The 24,080-nt window shown below is 44.5% G+C and overlaps 1 protein-coding gene across 1 annotated transcript; it reads left to right on the top strand.

The window, feature by feature from the left end:
• Window positions 1-10,746: 10,746 nt before the first annotated feature.
• On the top strand, window positions 10,747-18,349 carry LOC311126606 (mitochondrial basic amino acids transporter-like; the record flags this gene model as incomplete). Its single annotated transcript, XM_084200606.1, has 2 exons — window positions 10,747-10,843; window positions 17,416-18,349. 2 exons carry the CDS (start codon window positions 10,747-10,749, stop codon window positions 17,982-17,984), a joined length of 666 nt encoding a protein of 221 aa, XP_084056732.1. The 3' UTR covers window positions 17,985-18,349.
• Window positions 18,350-24,080: the final 5,731 nt, after the last annotated feature.

Genomic DNA, 24,080 nt, shown 5'->3' with positions numbered 1-24,080 from the left:
ATTGAGGTAGCTATGTACTGTACATATAGGTAGGGGTAAAGTGACTAGGCAACAGGATAGATAATACACATTAGCAGCAGCGTGTGTGTATGTGTGTGGACGTTTTTAACTATACTTGTGGGGACTAGAAGTCCCCACAAGAATAGTAAACTAACAAAAAATTAACCAACTGGGTATATTTTGTTGGTCCCGACAAGGTCAAATGCTATTTCTAGGGGGTTTAGGGTTAAGAATTAGTGTTAGGGTTAGAATTAGGTTTAGGAGCTAGGGTTAGTTTTAGGGTTAGGGTTAAGGTTAGGTTTTCGGGTTAGGGTATGGGTATGGGTTAGGTTTAGGGTTAGGGAGAATAGGATTTTGAATGGGACTGAATTGTGTGTCCCCACAAGGTTAGTTGTACAACACTGTGTGTGGCGCCCCCGTATTGAGGGTCAGCGTGGCGGATGTGTTGTTTACTACCCTCACCACCTGGGGGAGGCCCATCAGGAAGTGCAGGTGGTAAATAGACAGCTACGAAAAATACTACAACTTATCATGAGGTATTCTAACTCAGGCGAGCAGAACCTCGAGACTTCCTTAATATTAGAAATTGCGCACCAGCTGTTGTTAATGGTCTGATTGTGCAGTTTATCCTTGTATAGCTCTGTCCTCCTTGCACAGTAACTATTCAGTAGCCTACTTTGGCCTCTAAGGAGACTTATATGTAGAGTAGTAGTTGAACTAAAGCACTTCTCATGTCCGAACTGAAACACAACATACAGTTTACTGTACCTGAGCGATATCTGAATGCTGAAGGAATGCCCAGAATGTGATGTTTTGTTTGAAACAAGTGTGAATCAAAGAGTTGGCAATAATTGTGTGTTTTGTTTTTGGATGGGATTTGTTTTACGGAAATAATGTGAAGTTGTGTCTTTGATGTTATACTTGTGTATAAATGTGAGATTAGTTTTATTTTTGTTTTTAAAGATGTGATTGGCTAAATTTCTCTGTAAATATTGCAAATGCTGGAGTGAGGATTTTTGTGTGTGCACCTTTATGCATGTTTGGTCAGTATCAGAATTATTATTATTATTATTATTATTATTAGTAGTAGTAGTAGTAGTAGTTTTTGTTTTTGCCTGAATGTTACTGTCGTTGCTGTTAACTAATCTAGTTGTCTCTTGGACTGATAACCCATTGGCTCTCCTCATCCTGTATCCTTTAGTATATCTGTTACCTCCTGCCATTTTAGAGTATTTGTAATGGGGCGTTGATGTATATTTCTTACTGGTTTGTGAGCAACTGATTAGTATTTCCACAGATTTCTCTCCTATATGTATGATGGGAACATGTGTATGCTGTTCTTGAATGAGGGTATTCATATAGTAGGCTATACACATCTGTGGACCTATGATAGCATTGACACACAATATCCATGTGTCTGTAAGGGGGGAAGAACACACACACTGAATTGTCTCTAGTGTATTGCTGCTGTAAAGAACGATCACTGTCATAACCTTCTGAAACAAAGGATTCAGGAAAATCCAAAAATGACATCACAGTGACATTCTTTAAAAGAGCTTCTATGACATCATAATGGCATTATCTAACATATCCACTATGACATCATACAGTCCATTCGGAAAGTATTCAGACTCCTTCACTTTTTCCACATTTAGGATTTGCATTTAAAATGTGCAGAGAAGAATGGGAGAAACTCCCCAAATACAGGTGTGCCAAGCTTGTAGCCTCATACCCAAGAAGACTCAATTCAACTAAGTACTGAGTAAAAGGTCTGAATATTTATGTAAATGTGATATTTCCTGTGTTTTTTTTTATATAAATGTGCAAACATTTCTAAAAACCTTTGTCATTATGGGGTATTGTGTGTAGATTGATGAGGGGAAAAAACAATGTAATCCACTTTAGAATAAGGCTGTAACGTAACAAAATGTGGAAAAAGTCAAGGGGTCTGTATACTTTCCGAATGCACTTTATGTACTGAATTGTTGAATGTAGCAATGTTTTCCCACAAAATGGTCTCTGACTTTTACCAGGAGGATAATAAACATGTACTATACACCTGTAACGATCAGAGATCCTATTCGATACATTTTGGTTGGTTAGGGGTTATTTGCTGGTTGGATAAAACAGCCTCAACCCTTATAATACTGCTGTCCTGCGGTCTACTGAATTTGGGATTATGGATTATGGTTGTGGGGTAATGGGAAAAAAAGATTGCTGAGTGACATTCAGTTTGCCAATCAGATTTGCCAGTGCTAATTGTTACTTTTAACCTATTTTATATGTCACCATAATGTTTTATTGTGCTTAATTGTATTCATTTCAATGTTCTCATACTCCTTCAGTCCTAGACACAATAGAGGCTAAAGTTAACTGGCAATTACAAATCATTTGGACTCTATTTTTGTGGGAAGATGCAATATGTACCAGATATGTCTGATAATCTGATAGATCATTTAAATGTAAATATAAAACCTATATTTTTCAATGTCAATTAGTTGTGGTGTCTTCAATGTTCTTCAAGGTCTCTTTCTCTTATCATGTGAGGTTTGCTGTTGCAAACTCAAAAGATGGAGACACTGATATTTTTGTAACAAACTAATGATGCTTAGCCAGCGTTGGTACATCAAGGTGACTTGTAGAAAATGTGAAAATCAATAAACGATAAAACAAGTGTTTTATTTTCATACTGCATCTTACTAACTAATAGCAAGGCAACAATAAACATGTTGTCCCCCAACTACTTAGCATGTTAGCTAAACCTTCCCCTAACCTTAACCCTTTTAGCTAACCCTTCTCCTAAACTTAACCCTAAACCCTAGCCTAGATAATGTTAGCCACCTAGGTAGAATTCGTAACATACAGTATCTCACAAAAGTGAGTACACCCCTCACATTTTTGTAAATATTTGAGTATATCTTTTCATGTGACAACACTGAAGAAATGACACTTTGCTACAATGTAAAGTAGTGAGTGTACAGCTTGTATAACAGTGTACATTTGCTGTCCCCTCAAAATAACACAACACACAGCCATTAATGTCTAAACCGCTGGCAACAAAAGTGAGTACACCCCTAAGTGAAAATGTTCAAATTGGGCCCAAAGTGTCAATATTTTGTGTGGCCACCATCATTTTCCAGCACTGCCTTAACCCTCTTGGGAATTGAGTTCACCAGAGCTTCACAGGTTGCCACTGGAGTCCTCTTCCACTCCTCCATGACGACATCACAGAGCTGGTGGATGTTAGAGACCTTGCACTCCTCCACCTTCCATTTGAGGATGCCCCACAGATGCTCAATAGGGGTTAGGTCTGGAGACATGCATGGCCAGTCCATCACCTTTACCCTCAGCTTCTTTAGCAAGGCAGTGGTCGTCTTGGAGGTGTGTTTGGGGTCGTTATCATGTTGGAATACTGCCCTGCGTCCCAGTCTCCGAAGGGAGGGGATCATGCTCTGCTTCAGTATGACACAGTACATGTTGGCATTCATGGTTCCCTCAATGAACTGTAGCTCCCCAGTGCCGGCAGCACTCATGCAGCCTCAGACCATGACACTCCCACCACCATGCTTGACTGTAGGCAAGACACACTTGTCTTTGTACTCCTCACCTGGTTGCCACCACACACGCTTGACACCATCTGAACCAAATAAGTTTATATTGGTCTCATCAGACCACAGGACATGGTTCCAGTAATCCATGTCCTTAGTCTGCTTGTCTTCAGCAAACTGTTTGCGGGCTTTCTTGTGCATCATCTTTAGAAGAGGCTTCCTTTTGGGACGACAGCCATGCAGACCAATTTGATGCAGTGTGCAGCATATGGTCTGAGCACTGACAGGCTGACCCCCCCACCCCTTCAACCTCTGCAGCAATGCTGGCAGCACTCATACGTCTATTTCCCAAAGACAACCTCTGGATATGACGCTGAGCACGTGCACTCAACTTATTTGGTCGACCATGGCGAGGCCTGTTCTGAGTGGAACCTGTCCTGTTAAACCGCTGTATGGTCTTGGCCACCGTGCTGCAGCTCAGATTCAGGGTCTTGGCAATCTTCTTATAGTCCAGGCCATCTTCATGTAGAGCAACAATTATTTTTTTCAGATCCTCAGAGAGTTCTTTGCCATGAGGTGCCATGTTGAACTTCCAGTGACTAGTATGAGGGAGTGTGAGAGCGATGACACCAAATTTAACACACCTGCTCCCCATTTACACCTGAGACCTTGTAACACTAACGAGTCACATGACACCGGGGAGGGAAAATGGCTAATTGGGCCCAATTTGGACATTTTCATTTAGGGGTGTACTCACTTTTGTTGCCAGCGGTTTAGACATTAATGGCTGTGTGTTGAGTTATTTTGAGGAGACAGCAAATGTACACTGTTATACAAGCTGTCACTACTTTACATTGTAGCAAAGTGTCATTTCTTCAGTGTTGTCACATGAAAAGATATACTCAAATATTTACGAAAATGTGAGGGGTGTACTCACTTTTGTGAGATACTGTATCATACGTTTTGCTAATTTATAACATATTGTATGTTTTTGCAAATTCGTCACATATAATACGAATTGTAATTCGTAACATACACTGCTCAAAAAAATAAAGGGAACACTTAAACAACACAATGTAACTCCAAGTCAATCACACTTCTGTGAAATCAAACTGTCCACTTAGGAAGCAACACTGATTGACAATACATTTCACATGCTGTTGTGCAAATGGAATAGACAACAGGTGGAAATTATAGGCAATTAGCAAGACACCCCCAATAAAGAAGTGGTTCTGCAGGTGGTGACCACAGACCACTTCTCAGTTCCTATGCTTCCTGGCTGATGTTTTGGTCACTTTTGAATGCTGGCGGTGCTTTCACTCTAGTGGTAGCATGAGACGGAGTCTACAACCCACACAAGTGGCTCAGGTAGTGCAGCTCATCCAGGATGGCACATTAATGCGAGCTGTGGCAAGAAGGTTTGCTGTGTCTGTCAGCGTAGTGTCCAGAGCATGGAGGCGCTACCAGGAGACAGGCCAGTACATCAGGAGACGTGGAGGAGGCCGTAGGAGGGCAACAACCCAGCAGCAGGACCGCTACCTCCGCCTTTGTGCAAGGAGGAGCAGGAGGAGCACTGCCAGAGCCCTGCAAAATCACATCCAGCAGGCCACAAATGTGCATGTGTCTGCTCAAACGGTCAGAAACAGACTCCATGAGGGTGGTATGAGGGCCCGACGTCCACAGGTGGGGGTTGTGCTTACAGCCCAACACCGTGCAGGACGTTTGGCATTTGCCAGAGAACACCAAGATTGGCAAATTCGCCACTGGCGCCCTGTGCTCTTCACAGATGAAAGCAGGTTCACACTGAGCACATGTGACAGACGTGACAGAGTCTGGAGACGCCGTGGAGAATGTGACAGACGTGACAGAGTCTGGAGACGCCGTGGAGAACGTTCTGCTGCCTGCAACATCCTCCAGCATGACCGGTTTGGCGGTGGGTCAGTCATGGTGTGGGGTGTCATTTCTTTGGGGGGCCGCACAGCCCTCCATGTGCTCGCCAGAGGTAGGCTGACTGCCATTAGGTACCGAGATGAGATCCTCAGACCCCTTGTGAGACCATATGCTGGTGCGGTTGGCCCTGGGTTCCTCCTAATGCAAGACAATGCTAGACCTCATGTGGCTGGAGTGTGTCAGCAGTTCTTGCAAGAGGAAGGCATTGATGCTATGGACTGGCCCGCCCGTTCCCCAGACCTGAATCGAATTGAGCACATCTGGGACATCATGTCTCGCTCCATCCACCAACGCCACGTTGCACCACAGACTATCCAGGAGTTGGCAGATGCTTTAGTCCAGGTCTGGGAGGAGATCCCTCAGGAGACCATCCGCCACCTCATCAGGAGCATGCCCAGGCGTTGTAGGGAGGTCATACAGGCACGTGGAGGCCACACACACTACTGAGCCTCATTTTGACTTGTTTTAAGGACATTACATCAAAGTTGGATCAGCCTGTAGTGTGGTTTTACACTTTAATTTTGAGGGTGACTCCAAATCCAGACCTCCATGGGTTGATACATTTGATTTCCATTGATACTTTTTGTGTGATTTTGTTGTCAGCACATTCAACTATGTAAAGAAAAAAGTATTTAATAAGATTATTTCATTAATTCAGATCTAGGATGTGTTGTTTAAGTGTTCCCTTTATTTTTTTGAGCAGTGTATAATACGAAATGGGTGATGGACATACACAAATTAATACATACCATATGAAATGTAACATATCATACTAAACAGGGCCAACATTATGGGTGGGCCCTAGGGGGTGGGCCCCAGGGGGGCTGGCCCGCCCTACTGTACCTCCTTGCCCGTCCAAATAAAATGTATAATTTATTTGACCGAGACGCGCGTCGACAGAAAGACACATCAATCTCAGATAAAGCATCCGAGCGAGTGAAAGGGCGCCCCTCTGTCTCCGTATGTGTAGACCATGTATCTGATGCTATCTGGACAAAAGGAGTATGGCATTTCATACTTTTTCTGACCAGACAGCATCAGATACTGTACATGGTCTACAAACTGTCGCTGTTTCGCTCGCTAGTTTCAGCAGAGAGGAACGGGTGAAGTGAGAGGGCTCACTCTCTCAAAAATCTGTCCTGAATAAATCCAATGCATTTCTATGGGCATTATATGCAGACCTAAGCTTGTCGCCTGCATTCCCGCCTTTAGGACAACGACTCGAATTGTTAGGGCAGAGACATCTCGTCATTATATACAGACCTCTGGTTAGACCACTTGCAAATTAGAAAGGAAAGTTGGCGGGTGCACTGTGCTCTGTTCGAATGCTAGCTCCCCCGAATGCTAGCTTTTCCTAAAATCATATAATTACTCCTGTCTAAATAAAATCGTTCAAAATACTTTACCAGACAGCTTAACTTAGACACAGAGGTTCATTAGCATATATATGTTTTAATAGCTGTGGATCGTTTCAAATCACAAGTGCATAGGCCTATGCCTATTTGGGAAGCCAGCAATTGGGTAGAAGGTGGGTAGAAGGATTACTTTATCCTATCCCAGGTATTCCTTAAAGAGGTGGGGTTTCAAGTGTCTCCGGAAGGTGGTGAGTGACTCCGCTGTCCTGGCGTCATGAGGGAGCTTGTTCCACCATTGGAGTGCCAGAGCAGCGAACAGTTTTTACTGGACTGAGCGGGAACTGTGCTTCCGCAGAGGTAGGGGGAAGAAACTGACGAAACTCACGAGCTGCCTATGGTCTTTATTATAACACCCATAAAAATAATGTGGGAGGTCCCGTGAAAAAAACGGCCCGCCTATAGAAATAAAATGCCTGTCCAACTGATTCGTTCTGGCGCTGGCCCTGATACTGAATGGAGTGTTTAAGTACAGAATAATACAGAATGCTCTGAGACCAGGTTGGAAATAAGCATCCCAGCAAAATAGTAACTATGGATACTGCATTGAGATTTGAATGTGTTATTGACTCCCTTTCTCAGAAGGAGTCAGTATAATTATACATTTTCAGAAGAAAAGAATATTCTAAATATGTTCGTCTGCTTACTCTTTTTGTGGGCGGCCAAGGTTTTTGTATTGCAAATGCAGCTGTCGACCGTGAAGTAGATATTTTTTTTACTAATAAAAAAGATTGGGTATCGATGTCTTGCCAAGGCTGCACTGCAGCGTGTACTCACAGGCGCTATCCCACTACTGGACGGCACGGGGGCTTTGACCTGCTTCGTTTCCGACCTGGGCCGGTACACCCCTCCTTAGACGACCTGGTGGTCCCGGGCTCCCCCAGGAACACCATATCGATACCAAACTTAGTGCGGACACCCGTTCGACATACCGCGCTGCAGCCCAGAGCTCCTCAGCTCATTCGATCCACCAACCTCAGCCTCCCAGTGACTTGGATTACAGGCACGCGCCACCGCGCCCGGCGAGAAACTCAGCTGCAGGTAACGGTGATAAAGTGAGTAAGTAGCCCAGTCTGTAGCGTCATTTCGAAGAAGGGGTGTAGGCTACATTCCTTTGCAATGTCAATGGAAATAACTTAAACCTTTAAGTTCATCAAATTGCCCTACATTTGAATAGTTTTTCAATGAAAGTCAGAGTAGATAACGGAACATCTCTGACGGTCATTTGTTGATGTTTCTAGGATACAAAAGTAGTCTAGCCTGGGCCTATCTGTGCTGCTGGCTAGGTTGTAAAAAATGAATTAAGGTAAATTATGCATGGTTTACCATACATTGTGGAAGTGTAAAGTAAAAACACCTGTAACTAACAGTTTGAAATATTGTATTTTTATTAGTTACAAAATATATTTTAAAACAGTAACAGATTCAATAAAATACTTAGAAAAAGTATTGTGCTAATTTAAAATCTGCTAAGGCCCAAAAACATATGAATGAACAAAACCAAGGAATATGCTGACTTCATGCACATCACAATGGACATAATAAACACCAAACATATCATTCACACATCAACCATGCTTTGCTTAATTGATGTCTGCATCCCTACATGCATGCAATAAAAAAGTGTGTGAAAAATATACTAAAAGATGAGAATAGAACTATGAAGTCATCTTCAAGCACACTATGTGCTATCATAGATTCACATCAGCTGTAATAAATAAATAAATAAAAAAGATATCCTCTGTTACTCAATCAATAAAGCCTTAGACAGTTTGAAAGTCTATAGTCCAGCACAGGGAGAAGAGTAAGAAACTTGGGGTCATTCCTCCAGAACCAGGCTGGAGCTCAATACCAGATGCTTCTTCTATACAGAGAACAAAACATCACACATGGTTCCTCCTGGTTGTGTAAATGGTGACTATGGCAACCATGATGGGCAGTGCCACAAAGAGCATGATGTGACTGATGGGCAACTCAACAACATTTCTGGTACCTGGACATTGAGACAGACAGTGATTAAACAAAATCATTTTGATTAATTTATTTGAAAGTAAAGGTTGTATCACACAGAGGATCAATATCCATTAACCATTAACCGTTAACCAAACACCTACAACTCTGTTTATATTGCTTCATCACAGAAGCTTTATTATTCAGTAAATATTTTACCCTGTGGAAGTAGATTGATAAATAGAAAAGGATCTTTAGTTTGCAAACACATAACCATTCTCAATCCTGTCCTTTTTGAGAACTTTAAACCACAAGCCCAAATGTAACACATGGTAAAATGTGTCACTTCTATAAGCTGATAAATATGTACCCTGCACAGGAGGCTGCTGAGGGGAGGACAGCTCATAATAATGGCTGGAATGGAGTTAATGGAATGGTATAAAAAAACAAACGTGTTTGATGTGTTCGATATCATTCCATTTATTCTGTTCCAGCCATTACTATGAGCCCATCCACTGGCCGCTATATACATTAACAATAGGCTGTGCCAGTAAACATCAACCACTGGTGATGGTATATGAGTCCGTTTTTACTCCGGGAACAACCCTATAGTGCTGCCAACGCAACCCGATCGAAGCTGCATGATGCGATACGGTATAGCGTAGCAGCCGTGCCAACCAAGAGCATGTCCTTTTCTTTATCAGCTTAACACAGGACACTCTCAACAACCCTTTCGATGCTGGATTTCGATCATAACTAAAGGCCTGCTACTAGCTTCTCCATTTTGATGCTCTCTGTCTCTCCATCGCTTTCTCTCTGATGCAAGACACTGAATACGCTCGAGCAGAGCGACAGGGAAGATGCGATGGTGGTCCAGCACGGAAATCTAAAAGCATTATCAGACATTTATGAGACAGTATTACCAGGTCCGACTGGCGAAGACGTGCACCTGACCTACATAACTCATTTGGCCAAACATGTCTGGTCAACAAGCAACAACTTTCAATGGAGCCATGATGAAGAAAAGCCAGTGAGGAATAACATAGTTTTTGTCAATTCCACCATGAAGTTTGACAGTCCTGTCTCCTTTGTTTAACAGCCTACCCCTCCCATCAACACACTCTGCTTGGCGCAATTTACTATAGCCTAACGACAATCCCTAAATCAATCAAGGACCCCTTCTTTCACCCCCTGAGATATGTTTCTCCCCAATTCTGTTTACTTTCTAGTGCGTGTTCGTCCGTTTATTTTCCTAGAGAGAGAGAGAGAGAGAGGCAGAGAGAGAGAGAACAGCGCAGATGTCGTTGTCCACGGTGCTGAAACGCAGAAAACGCCCACAATTTACACATTTGCACACACAGCATCCTTAATTTTCAACAATTGACTACGCGTGGAGATTTAACACGCACAGCACATGGTTCATGTAATTCGAAAGGCGTGCCGCGTTTGCCTCTTTCTAACAGCTATACACACAGCCTAGAACGGATAAATAGGCAATATTAAACAAAAAGGCAACGAAAAAACTTTCTAGTACTGCTATCATACCGGGTTTAACAATAAAACCCCATCCTCCGATGTACTCAAGTCGAAAACGGCCTCACAATTCAAAACCTCGTGCTTAATTCTGTAGTAAAACTGTTTTGTGGGGGAAAACTAAAATAAAGCCTTTGCAATATAACAGAATAGAGAAATTTATACTTTTCTCCTACCTGTGCCGGTGGTCGGTGGTTTGCAGTCAGCAAGAGGAGGAAATGTCTGCGTATTTCAACAACTAACAGATATCACCCCAGTTCTGTATGGACTTGATTGCCGCAAAGGCAGTGCGCGTGGTCGATACCTCCTAAATTCTTCTTCAATGGAAAGCAGCATCTCTGCAATCGTAAAAGATGGAGGATGCGTTTGACGTCAGCAGCTTTGAATCGGCATCTGTCAAAAAGATCCGCACTTCTGCAGGCTTGGTAATGGGAAGCTGCATGTGCACGGGTAACAGCTCAATGGAAACCGCCATGTATTTTTAGGCAAACAACAGCATTGTGAATGTGTTTACAGTGTCGGATCATAGTATCACATCTCAGCCGTCGATTCTAGACATTTTCTCCATCAAAACCAGTATTGTTTAGTATTATTTTTGTGGCTTTATCGTGAGAAATAGATAACATAATAGATGTACACATGGTTGGCATGATGATGTTATTGAGCATCCACTACATTTTAGTCATTTAGCAGACGCTCTTATCCAGAGCGACTTAAAGTTAGTGAGTGCATACCTTTTTTCTTTTTCATACTGGCCCCCCGTGGGAATCGAACCCACAACCCTGGCGTTGCAAGCGCCATGCTCTACCAACTGAGCTACACGTGATTTAGTCCTATTGAAGCAAACTGCAGCCATACAATTAAAGAACCATCTTTTAAATGCTCTGAAACAAAATAGACTAGGGAAAACAGCCAGCTTTGTATTAATGGATAGTCGTTAGGGGCCATTCGAAAATTAGTGGGGGTTGGGGGATTCCAACTCGAGATGTCATTTAAAAAATGCACCCCCCTCCCCAATGTTAAGAAAATATTTTCACATGACCCTCCCCTTGTAATTGAAAAAAAAAATGGCAATACCCTCCCCCTTCATTGAATTAACAGTGACAAAGTAGGCCTACCTCATTACTACAGTGCATTCTGAAAGTATTCAGACCCCTTGATTTTTTTCCAAATTTTGTTACGTTACAGCCTTATTCTAAAATGTATTAAATTAAATGTTTTCCTCATCAATCTACACACAATACCGTGTAATGACAAAGTGAAAACTGGTTTTTAGAAATGTTAGCAAATGTATAAAAAAATAAAAAACAGTAATTTAATATTTACATAAGTATTCAGACCCTTAGCTATTAGACTCGAAATTGAGCTCAGGTGCATCCTGTTTCCTTTCATCATCCTTGAGATGTTTCTACAACTTGATTGGAGTCCACCAGTGGTAAATTCAATTGATTGGACATGATTTGGAAAGTTTGGAACCACCAAGACTCTTCCTAGAGCTGGCCGCCCGGCCAAACTGAGCAATCAGTGGAGAAGGGCCTTTGTCAGGGAGGTGACCAAGAACCCGATGGTCACTCTGACAGAGCTCCAGAGTTCCACTGTGGAGATGGGAGAACCTTCCAGAAGGACAACCATCTCTGCAGCACTCCACCAATCAGGCCTTTATGGTAGAGTGGCCAGACAGAAGCCACTCCTCAGTAAAAGACACATGACAGCCTGCTTGTAGTTTGCCAAAAGGCACCTAAAGGACTCTCAGACCATGAGAAACAATATTCTCTGGTCTGATGAAACCAAGATTGAACTCTTTTGCATGAATGCCAAGCGTCACGTCTGGAGGAAACCTGGCACCATCCCTACGGTGAAGCATGGTGGTTGCAGCATCATGATGTGGGGATGTTTTTCAGTGGCAGGGACTGGGAGACTAGTCAGGATCGAGGGAAAGATGAACGGAGAAAAGTACAGAGAGATCCTTGATGAAAGCCTGCTCCAGATCGCTCAGGACCACAGACTGGGGTGAAGGTTCACCCTCCAACAGGACAATGACAAAAGCACACAGCCAAGACAATGCAGGAGTGGCTTCGGTACAAGTCTCTGAATGTCCTTGAGTGGCCCAGCCAGAGCCCGGACTTGAACTGGATTTTAACATCTGTGGAGAGACCTAGAAATTGCTGTGCAGCGACGCTCCCCATCCAATCTGACAGAGCTTGAGAGGATCTGCAGAGAAGAATGGGAGAAACTCCCCAAATACAGGTGTGCCAAGCTTGTAGCGTCATACCCAAGAAGACTCGCGGCTGTAATCGCTGCCAAAGGTGCTTCAACAAAGTACTGAGTAAAGGCTTTGAATACTTACAGTAAATGTAATATTTACGTTTTTATTTTTAATACATTTGCAAAAATGTCTAAAAACCTGTTTTAACTTTGTCATTATGGGGTATTGTGTGTAGATTAATGAGGGGGGGAAACTATTTAATCACTTTTAGAATAAGGCTATAATGTAACAAAATGTGGAAAAAGTCAAGGGGTCTGAATACTTTCTGAATGCAGGGGGTAAAAAAATCACCTTTATAATAGAACATTGCATGCATCTATCATTGTATTTTCGGGTCCCGGAAAAAAACTGTTTAATAAACGCATTAAATGCAATTCTAGTCATTTTACATGACTAAAGACATTAGCAGAATGTATTTTTTTATACCCGTTTTTCTGAGCTAATAGTCAGCAGGCCAGAACATAATATAATAGCAGCCCAATTCATTCCCCATCACTATAACACATCCGGTTAGTAAATAATCAATTCAATGACACATTTGAGATAAAATCACCAATGTCTCTAGTAAATGAGTTTTGTAGTCTTTGTCTATTTCTCTGTGCGTTGATTGGTGAAAAATAGTTAGCCTACCCTATTTCTTATTAGCTCAAAACAATCAGCTTGCAAGAGAAAATGTAGCTTTCGAAAAGTCTCAAAAGAAAGGCATATTTATAAAATAGAAGTTTCAAGGAAGAATGGACAGATAGATTTGCATTCATCGTACCACATTTCTCCAAATTTATCTGATGCCAAACCAGTGTATCTTGTTTGCAACAAAACTGTCGCTGTTTGTAAAAAATGTAATCTTTGACGTCATATGATTCTAAGCAATGTAAGCTACTTTTACAAGTTACATTGCCCTATCCCAGACAGAGGCACGAGGCAGAAATATTAAAGTTTAAACTGCTAGCTACTCTTCCATGGCTTAACACATCAAGAGAAGGTCACAAGTGCGTTCCTAAAAGCTGCCTGTGTTTAAACATCTCTTTTACAGAAAGTGAATAGCCAGAGTTACACATCGTAGGCCTATTAGATTACTTCACAAGCAAAGTAAAACATTTTACTTCTCGGCTAAAGAACTTCATAGTTCAGCCTCTGAATGTCATAGAGACAAAACAAATATATCCCCACATGCATCAGTCGCGTCTTAATTATTATTTCTTTTTCTTTTTAGGGGTAGATCAGCTTTAATATTGCAGATAAATTGTAACTTCCATCAATGTAATTGTCTGCATCACTTCCAATCCCCCATATGTTTTTATTTTCTCGCTAATATATATATATACAGTGGGGGAAAAAAGTATTTAGTCAGCCACCAATTGTGCAAGTTCTCCCACTTAAAAAGATGAGAGAGGCCTGTAATTTTCATCATAGGTACACGTCAACTATGACAGACAAAATGTGGGGAAAAAATCCAGAAAATCACATTGTAGGATTTTTTATGAATTTATTTGCAAATTATGGTGGAAAATAAGTATATATTAAAAAAATAAGTTTCTCAATACTTAAGTTTCTCAAACGTTTTCTGTAAGTCTTCACAAGGTTTTCACACACTGTTGCTGGTATTTTGGCCCATTCCTCCATGCAGATCTCCTCTAGAGCAGTGATGTTTTGGGGCTGCCGCTGGGCAACACGGACTTTCAACTCCCTCAAAAGATTTTCTATGGGGTTGAGATCTGGAGACTGGCTAGTCCACTCCAGGACCTTGAAATGCTTCTTACGAAGCCACTCCTTCGTTGCCCGGGCGGTGTGTTTGGGATCATTGTCATGCTGAAAGACCCAGCCACGTTTCATCTTCAATGCCCTTGCTGATGGAAGGAGGTTTTCACTCAAAATCTCACGATACATGGCCCCATTCATTCTTTCCTTTACACGGATCAGTCGTCCTGGTCCCTTTGCAGAAAAACAGCCCCAAAGCATGATGTTTCCACCCCCATGCTTCACAGTAGGTATGGTGTTCTTTGGATGCAACTCAGCATTCTTTGTCCTCCAAACACGACGAGTTGAGTTTTTACCAAAAAGTTCTATTTTGGTTTCATCTGACCATATGACATTCTCCCAATCCTCTTCTGGATCATCCAAATGCACTCTAGCAAACTTCAGACGGGCCTGGACATGTACTGGCTTAAGCAGGGGGACACGTCTGGCACTGCAGGATTTGAGTCCCTGGCGGCGTAGTGTGTTACTGATGGTAGGCTTTGTTACTTTGGTCCCAGCTCTCTGCAGGTCATTCACTAGGTCCCCCCGTGTGGTTCTGGGATTTTTGCTCACCGTTCTTGTGATCATTTTAACCCCACGGGGTGAGATCTTGCGTGGAGCCTCTTGCGTGGAGCCTCTTAAAGAAGAAGTTACAGGTCTGTGAGAGCCAGAAATCTTGCTTGTTTGTAGGTGACAAAATACTTATTTTCCACCATAATTTGCAAATAAATTCATAAAAAATCAATTAGTTTGTCATAGTTGACGTGTACCTATGATGAAAATTACAGGCCTCTCTCATATTTTTAAGTGGGAGAACTTGCACAATTGGTGGCTGACTAAATACTTTTTTCCCCCACTGTATATAAAATACATGAAAATCACGTTTTTGACATTTGATATCAATATGAGTGAGGTACAGTGCATTCGCAAAGTATTCAGACCTCTTGACTTTTCCACATTTTGTTATGTTACAGCCCTATTCTAAAATTGATTAAATTGTTTCCCCCCCCCCCTTCAATCTACACACAATACCCCATAATGACAAAGCAAAAACAGGTTTTTAGAAAATTATGCAAATTTCTGTTTTAAAAAAAAGAAAGAAAACAAAAATATTACATTTACATAAGTATTCAGACCCTTTACTCAGTACTTTGTTGAAGCACCTTTGGCAGCGATTACAGTCTCGAGTCTTCTTTGACGCTACAAGCTTGGCACACCTGTATTTGGGCAATTTCTCCCATTCTTCTCTGCAGATCATCTCAAGCTCTGTCAGGTTGGATGGGGAGCGTCGCTGCACAGCTATTTTCAGGTCTCTCCAGAGATGTTCAAGTCCGAGCTCTGGCTGGGCCACTCTAGGACATTCAGACTTGTCCCGAAGCCACTCCTGCCTTGTCTTGGCTGAGTGTTTAGGGTCGTTGTCCTGTTGGAAGGTGTATGTTCAGCCTAGTCTGAGGTCCTGAGCGCTTTGGAGCAGGTTTTTTCATCAAGGATCTCTCTGTACTTTGCTCCGTTCATCTTTCCTTTGATCCTGACTAGTCTCCCAGTCCCTGCTGCTGAAAAAACATCCCCACAGCATGATGCTGCAACCACCATGCTTCACCGTAGGGATGGTACAGGTTTCCTCCAGACGTGACGCTTGGCATTCAGGCCAAAGAGTTCAGTCTGAGAGTCTTTAGGTGCCTTTTGGAAAACTCCAAGCGGGCTGTCATGTGCCTTTTACTGAGGAGTGGCTTCTGTCTGGCCACTCTAGAACAAAGTCCTGATTGGTGGAGTGAAGCAGAAATTCTTGTCCTTCTGGAAGTTTCTCCCATCTCCACAGAGGAACTCTGCAGCTCTGTCAGAGTGACAATCAGGTTCTTGGTCACCTCCCTGACCAAGACCCTTCTCCTCCGATTGCTCAGTTTGGCCGGATGGCCAGTTCTAGGAAGAGTCTTGGTGGTTCCAAACTTCTTCCATTTAAGAATAATGGAGGCCACTGTGTTCTTGGGGACCTTCTGTGTCTCTACACAATCCTGTCTCGGAGCTCTATGGACAATTCCTTCGACCTCATGGCTTGGTTTTTGCTCTGACATACACTGTCAACTGTGGGACCTTATATAGACAGGTGTATGCTTTTCCAAATCATGTCCAATCAATTGAATTTACCACAGGTGGACTCCAATCAAGATGTAGAAACATCTCAAGGATGATCAATGGAAACAGGATGCACCTGAGCTCAATTTCAAGTCTCGTAGCAAAGGGTCTGAATACTTATGTAAATAAGGTATTTCTGTTTTTTTTCCTTCTATAAACCTGTTTTCATTTTGTCTTTACAGGGTATTGTGTGTAGATTGATGAGGCAAAAAATGAATTTTATTAATTTCATAATAAGGCTGTAACTTAACAAAATGTGGAAAAAGTCATGGGGCCTGAATACTTTCCGAAGGCACTGTATGTTGTAAAAAAAATGAATATATATGTTATTGCAAACATGCAGCACTGCCTTAGGAGTGTGCCATATCATGATTTGATGAGGGATTTGTTACTGTAATATAACAAAAACGGTTGCCAACACTTGCAAGAATACTTTTCTAGGCAAAAGTGTTCCATGTTTCATTCATACACATTAGTTGGTTTCTGCAACATCTGGTGGTGGAGCAACCTAGCTAACTAGCCAAGCCAGCTAACTAGCCAAGCCAGCTAACTAGCCAACCTAGCTAACTAGCCAACAAATCAAACAATTTGTGCATCACACACTGCCCTTTCAAGCTAGCCACTTAGCTACCTCTGTAGCAAATAACATTTTAGATTATCTGAGCTAGCTAGCATAATGTACTCTGCTCTGCCCCTGCACTGCTAGGAAAGCGTGTGTACCATAGCATTTGAGTTCAAAGGGTTCACCAATGGCACTAACTTTAATAAAAAGTTGACAACTTTCAGGAAAATAATTGTATGGCCACCTATTTCATGTTTCTCCACAAGTCAACCTTTCCATATTGGTGCCCATCACTAGTATTTATAATTATACTGTGTTACTAAGGCACTGGGGAGAAGAAGTCCAAGAGGAAGCTGTACAAGAACTCCCTGGACTGCCTGGCCAGTATCTACAAGTGGGAGGGGCTGCTGGGGGTGAACCGCGGCATGGTCACCACGCTGATCCGAGAGACCCCCTGCTTTGGAGTCTACTTCCTGACCTACGACTTTCTGACCCGCTCCATTGGCTACGAGCCCGGCGAACCTTACATGATCCCCAAGCTGCTATTTGCCGGCGGGATGTCCGGGGTCACCTGCTGGCTGTCCACCTATCCTGTGGACGTGATTAAGTCCCGCCTCCAGGCGGACGGGATGGGCGGAGTCTACCAGTACAGCAGCATCGCTGACTGCGTGCGGCAGAGTGTGAGAAGGGAGGGGCTCAGAGTGTTCACGCGAGGTCTCACCTCCACCCTGCTCAGGGCGTTTCCCGTCAACGCTGTCACCTTCGCCACAGTCACTCTGGTGCTGATGTACGCACGGGGGGTGGAGGAGGGGCCCAAGGAATGTGAACCGGCGTCCCCCGGCACAGCTCACCACACACAGCTACAGCAGCAGGCCCAAGCCTCCAGCCTGTGACCTGAGTCTGGAGGTGTTACTCCCACCTGAGCTGCTCTACTGTGGGGTGGGGGAGGGAGGGAAACCCATAGGGGCCCAATGCCCTTTGAATCTCTGAGTATGGAAACACATAGACTCCTGATTCAGCTATTTGTATATCTATAGATATGCTGTGTCGCCACTTGACTTGTAAATATAATTTACTTATAATTTACTCGAAGCACTGATAATGTTGGAAGATGAGATAAAGAAAGAAAACCAAAATGGTTATGGTTAGGTCGCTGGTACTAACTAGTACGACCACAAGTCTACTAACTAGGACTGTAATCAAATCAAATGTTATTTGTCACATGCTTCGTAGACAACAGGTTTAGACTAACAGTGAAATGCTTACTTACGGATCCTTTTCCAACAATGCAGAGTTAAAGATAAGATATATATTTTTAATATAGAATACAAATAGTGACATGGGGAATAAATACACAGTGAATAACAAATAAAAATAAAGAGTTCAAATAACATGGCTGTATACAGGGAGCCCCAGTACTGAGTCGATGTGCAGGGGTACGAGGTAATTGAGGTAGCTATGTACTGTACATATAGGTAGGGGTAAAGTGACTAGGCAACAGGATAGATAATACACATTAGCAGCAGCGTGTGTGTCTGTGTGTGGACATTTTTAACTATACTTGTGGGGACTAGAAGTCCCCACAAGAATAGTAAACTAACAAAAAATTAACCAACTGGGTATATTTTGTTGGTCCCGACAAGGTCAAATGCTATTTCTAGGGGGTTTAGGGTTAAGAATTAGTGTTAGGGTTAGAATTAGGTTTAGGAGCTAGGGTTAGTTTTAGGGTTAGGGTTAAGGTTAGGTTTTCGGGTTAGGGTATGGGTTAGGTTTAGGGTTAGGGAGAATAGGATTTTGAATGGGACTGAATTGTGTGTCCCCACAAGGTTAGTTGTACAACACTGTGTGTGTGGCGCCCCCGTATTGAGGGTCAGCGTGGCGGATGTGTTGTTTACTACCCTCACCACCTGGGGGAGGCCCATCTGTTAGGCCTACTGCTGCTAGGTAGCTCTCTCTCTGCTCTCCCCCTCCCCTCTGTCTGTTTTTGATTGCAGGAGTGAAGTCTGGTGTGCGGGAGTCAGGGTTCCAGCTGCAGCTCATTCACCATAATCACCTCAGCCTTAAAGACCCGGTCAAACTTGCCACTCATCGTCAGATCATAGTCAAGACGACCATATTATTGGAACCTGACTCCTGCCTCCGCTTCACTCCTGCCACCACCATCCTGCTTTCCACTACTGGACCTCCCTTTTGGACTCACCACGGACACTAGGACGTTACGGTACCACTCCTGCTCAGAACCTGGATCTGTTACCCTCCCTGTAGACCTGGACTTGCTCTTCCCCTATTTTTGGAAACCTGGACAATTTAACTTTGTAAATAAACCTGTTAAACCTTCTCTGGCTCGGTGTAGTTGTCTGCATTTGGGTTCATATCCAGTTAAATCGTGACTGTATGATCTGACCAACATGAACCCAGCAGACAGTAGCTCGGATACCACCCCAGAGTGCCCTCAAATTCGGACTGCCATAGCCAGTCAGGGCATTTTACTTGGCCAACATGATACTTTGTTTAAGACTATTTATGAGAACAGTCAGATGCTGCTTAATCAGGTTCAATTACTCACCAATCAAGTGTCTGCCCTTACTACCCAAGTTAATAATGCACCCCTCGTTCATGGCATACAAACTGCTCCTTCTCCTGCTCCGCCTGTTTTTCCTGCTCCTCCAGCCCAGATCAGAGAGCCTTTTGTTCCTGCTCCAGAGCGCTATGACGGGAACATGGGAACCTGTGGTGATTTTTTGACTCAATGCTCGTTAGTGTTTGAACAACAGCCCCTCACCTACGCCTCAGAAAGAGCCCGTATTGCCTACCTTATCAACTCTACTAGCGGTTCCGCTCGTTCCTGGGGATCCGCGGTCTGGGAGAGTCAGTCGGACATTTGCAACGCTTACGTTGCCTTCACCACTGAGATGAGGAAGGTTTTCGACCACCCCGTACGGGGCAAGGAGGCTGCTAAACGGTTGTTTTCTCTTCGGCAGGGGTCTCGCAGTGTGGCGGAGATGGCAGTGGAGTTTCGGACTTTAGCGGCAGTGAGTGGTTGGAATGACGAGGCATTACAAGGAGTGTTCATTAATGCTTTGTCTGAGACTTTGAAAGATGAATTGGTGTCATATGATGAATCGCCTACGCTGGATAATCTTATTTCACTCACCATCAGGTTGGAGAATCGGATTCGGGAGCGCCGCCGGGAGAGGAGTGTTAGTTCCAAGCAACCTGTCTGTCGTCAACCAACCTCTCCCCGCCTCTTCCCTACGGAGAGGGCCGAGTCTTCCCGAGTCAATACTAGGAGCACTGAACCCGAAGCCATGGAGGTGGGTCGTGCACGGTTGTCCTCAGAGGAGCGTGCACGTCATATTCAGGCTCGTGTCTGCCTGTATTGTGGAGAAGCTGGTCATTTCGTTCCTTCCTGCCCAGTTCGTCCGGGAAAAGGGCCGGCTCATCATTAATGGGAGAAGTTTTGGTGAGCCGAGCAGCAGATTCTTCCTCTTCTCCCCGCATTCTGCTCCAGGCAACCCTCCAGTGGCAGTCCCAGAATTTACCTGTTAGTGCGCTGGTTGACTCTGGTGCCGATGAAAGCTTTTTGGATCGAGAGTTGGCTCAACAAATGGATTTAGAGACTGTTCCTATGGACCGTCCGCTGCAGGCTAAGGGTCTAAATGGACAATTGTTGACCCGTATTACTCATCAGACTGTTCCTGTTTGTCTCAGAGTGTCGGATAATCATCAGGAGAACATTCAATTTCACATAATTGACTGCCCACAGACCCCCCTGGTCCTTGGTATCCCCTGGCTCATAAGACACAATCCACACATTGATTGGGTGACAGGTAGAATTGTTTCATGGAGCACATTTTGTCATGTGAACTGTTTGTGTTCTGCTCAGACCCCTGCCAGCACTGTGCCTCAACCTCCACTGGAGTCCATGGATCTCTCTGCTGTCCCTGACGTGTATCATGACCTGGCATCCGTTTTCTGCAAACACAGAGCTACTTCTCTTCCTCCTCACCGGCCATACGACTGCACCATTGACCTCCAGCCAGGAGCCCCTCTCCCTAACAGTCGCCTGTACAATCTCTCCCGCCCGGAGACGGAGGCTATGGAGAACTACATACGGGACTCCTTGGCGGCAGGTATTATTCGTCCTTCCTCGTCACCTGTAGGAGCGGGATTCTTTTTTGTTGGAAAGAAGGATAAGACCCTCAGACCCTGTATTGATTTCCGTGGACTTAACAACATCACCATTAAGAACAAATATTCTCTGCCTTTAATTAATTCTGCTTTTCCCCTCCTTCATGGTGCAACTATCTTTACGAAACTGGATCTACAAAATGCGTATCACCTGGTGCGCATTCGTAAAGGTGATGAATGGAAGACTGCCTTCAACACACCCTTGGGACATTTTGAGTATCTGGTTATGCCTTTTGGTTTGTCTAATGCCCCTGCTGTTTTTCAGGCACTAGTGAATGATGTCCTTCGGGACATGTTGAATCGTTTTGTTTTTGTCTATCTGGATGATATCCTGATTTACTCAGAGTCCTCCCAGGAACATGAACTGCATGTGCGCCAGGTGTTGCAAAGGTTGTTGGAGAACAAACTATTTGTGAAGATGGAGAAATGTGAATTTCATGTGTCTGAAACCTCTTTTTTGGGTTACATAATAGCTCAGGGGGAGTTGCGGATGGACCCAGCTAAGATCTCTGCTGTCACGGACTGGCCAGCCCCCTCCACCCGCAAACAACTTCAACGATACCTGGGGTTTGCGAACTTCTACAGGAGGTTCATCAAGGACTACAGCCGCATTGCTGCGCCACTCACCGCTCTCACCTCCATCTCACTACCGTTCGCTTGGAATGAAGGGGCCGAATCAGCGTTCGAAGAGCTGAAACATCGCTTCGCCTCGGCTCCCATTCTGATGCAGCCTGACCCCGACCGCCAGTTTGTCGTGGAGGTGGATGCATCCGACACTGGGGTAGGTGCGGTGTTGTCACAACGTTCACCTGAAGATAACAAACTGCATCCCTGTGCTTTTCTTTCACGGAAACTTTCTCAGGCAGAGAGGAATTATGATGTTGGCAATCGTGAACTGCTCGCCGTTAAGCTGGCTCTCGAGGAGTGGCGGCATTGGTTGGAGGGGGCGGAACAACCCTTCATCGTTTGGACGGATCATAAAAATCTTGCATACATCCAGTCAGCGAAGCAGCTCAATCCCCGTCAAGCCAGGTGGGCACTATTTTTTGGTAGATTAAATTTTTCCCTGTCTTACCGTCCTGGGTCACGCAACGTCAAGCCTGACGCCCTGTCTCGTGTTCATTCTGCTGTTGATACTGGTAGTAACCCTGAACCCATCTTGCCTCCTACCTGCAGTATTGCTGCCATTACATGTGACATCGAAGGGATTGTTAGACAGGCTCAACATCTACAAGCTGACTCTGGGAGCGGTCCTCCTAACCGGTTGGTTGTCCCTGAGTCTGTTCGCTCCCAGGTACTTCAGTGGGTTCACTCGTCTCCCCTTACCTGTCACCCTGGAGTTACTCGGACCCTTGACTTTTTGCGACGGAAGTTCTGGTGGCCCAGGATGGAGGCGGACACTCGAGCCTTCATTGCTGCTTGTACGGTATGTGCACGAAGTAAGAACTCCACCCAGGCCAGCGCTGGTCATCTACGACCTCTGCCAATACCCAGCCGGCCCTGGTCCCACATTGCATTGGATTTTGTCACTGGACTTCCCCCCCTCGTCTGGAAAGACTGTCATTCTTACTGTAATTGATCGTTTTTCTAAGTTTGCTCATTTTTTGGCCCTACCTAAACTACCCACTGCCAGAGAAACTGCTGATATTTTGGTTGAACATGTGTTCCGCTCTCATGGTCTACCCACTGATATTGTCTCTGACAGGGGTCCCCAGTTTGTCTCCCAGGTATGGAAAGCTTTCTGTAAAGCTTTGGGCATCACATCCAGCCTGTCCTCTGGATATCACCCCCAGACCAACGGGCAAGCCGAGAGAGCGAACCAGGAGATGGAGACCGCTCTCCGCTGTGTCACAGGGTCTAACCCTGGGTCATGGAGCTCCATGCTCCCCTGGGTGGAATATGCTCATAACACCTTGACTAACGCTTCCTCTGGTTTGTCTCATTTTCTGTGTGCTCTTGGTTATCAACCTCCCCTGTTCCCTTCTCAAGAGAGGGAACTGGCGGTACCCTCGGTGCAGTCCCACATGCGCCGCTGCTTCAAGGTCTGGAGGAAGGCCAGGGTAGCTCTGTCCCGAGCTTCGTCGTACATGCAGAGGCAAGCCAACCGTCACCGGTCCCAGGCTCCCGGTTACTCTCCTGGTCAAGAGGTATGGCTTAAGTCACGTGATCTTCCATTGAAAGTGGAATCTAAGAAGATGGCGCCGCGTTTTATAGGACCGTTCAAAATACTGTCTATTGTTAACCCCTGCACGGTTAAACTACAGCTTCCTGCCTCCCTACGGGTTCATTCCACTTTTCATGTGTCCCAGATTAAGCCTGTGTCTGTTAGCCCTCTGTGCCCGCCCTCTCGTCCCCCTCCTCCGCCCAGGATCGTGGGTGGGGGTCCTGTCTACACTGTCCGGCGACTTCTGGATGTTCGCCGCCGGGGTCGTGGTTTCCAGTACCTGGTGGATTGGGAGGGTTATGGTCCTGAGGAACGTTCCTGGGTTCCCAGGAGCTTCATTGTGGATCCTGCTCTGGTCCGTGATTTTCATAGGTTACATCCTGATAAACCCTGTCGGCCGCCGAGTGGCGTCCGTAGAGGGGGGGGGGGGGTACTGTTAGGCCTACTGCTGCTAGGTAGCTCTCTCTCTGCTCTCCCCCTCCCCTCTGTCTGTTCTTGATTGCAGGAGTGAAGTCTGGTGTGCGGGAGTCAGGGTTCCAGCTGCAGCTCATTCACCATAATCCCCTCAGCCTTAAAGACCCGGTCAAACTTGCCACTCATCGTCAGATCATAGTCAAGACGACCATATTATTGG

This window comes from Coregonus lavaretus (assembly GCF_964263955.1).
Source record: "Coregonus lavaretus genome assembly, contig: HAP1_SCAFFOLD_6884, whole genome shotgun sequence".
In the NCBI taxonomy this organism is placed as follows: domain Eukaryota; kingdom Metazoa; phylum Chordata; class Actinopteri; order Salmoniformes; family Salmonidae; genus Coregonus; species Coregonus lavaretus.
Note: the sequence above shows the minus strand (reverse complement) of the source record. Positions and strands in the feature narration are given on the sequence as shown.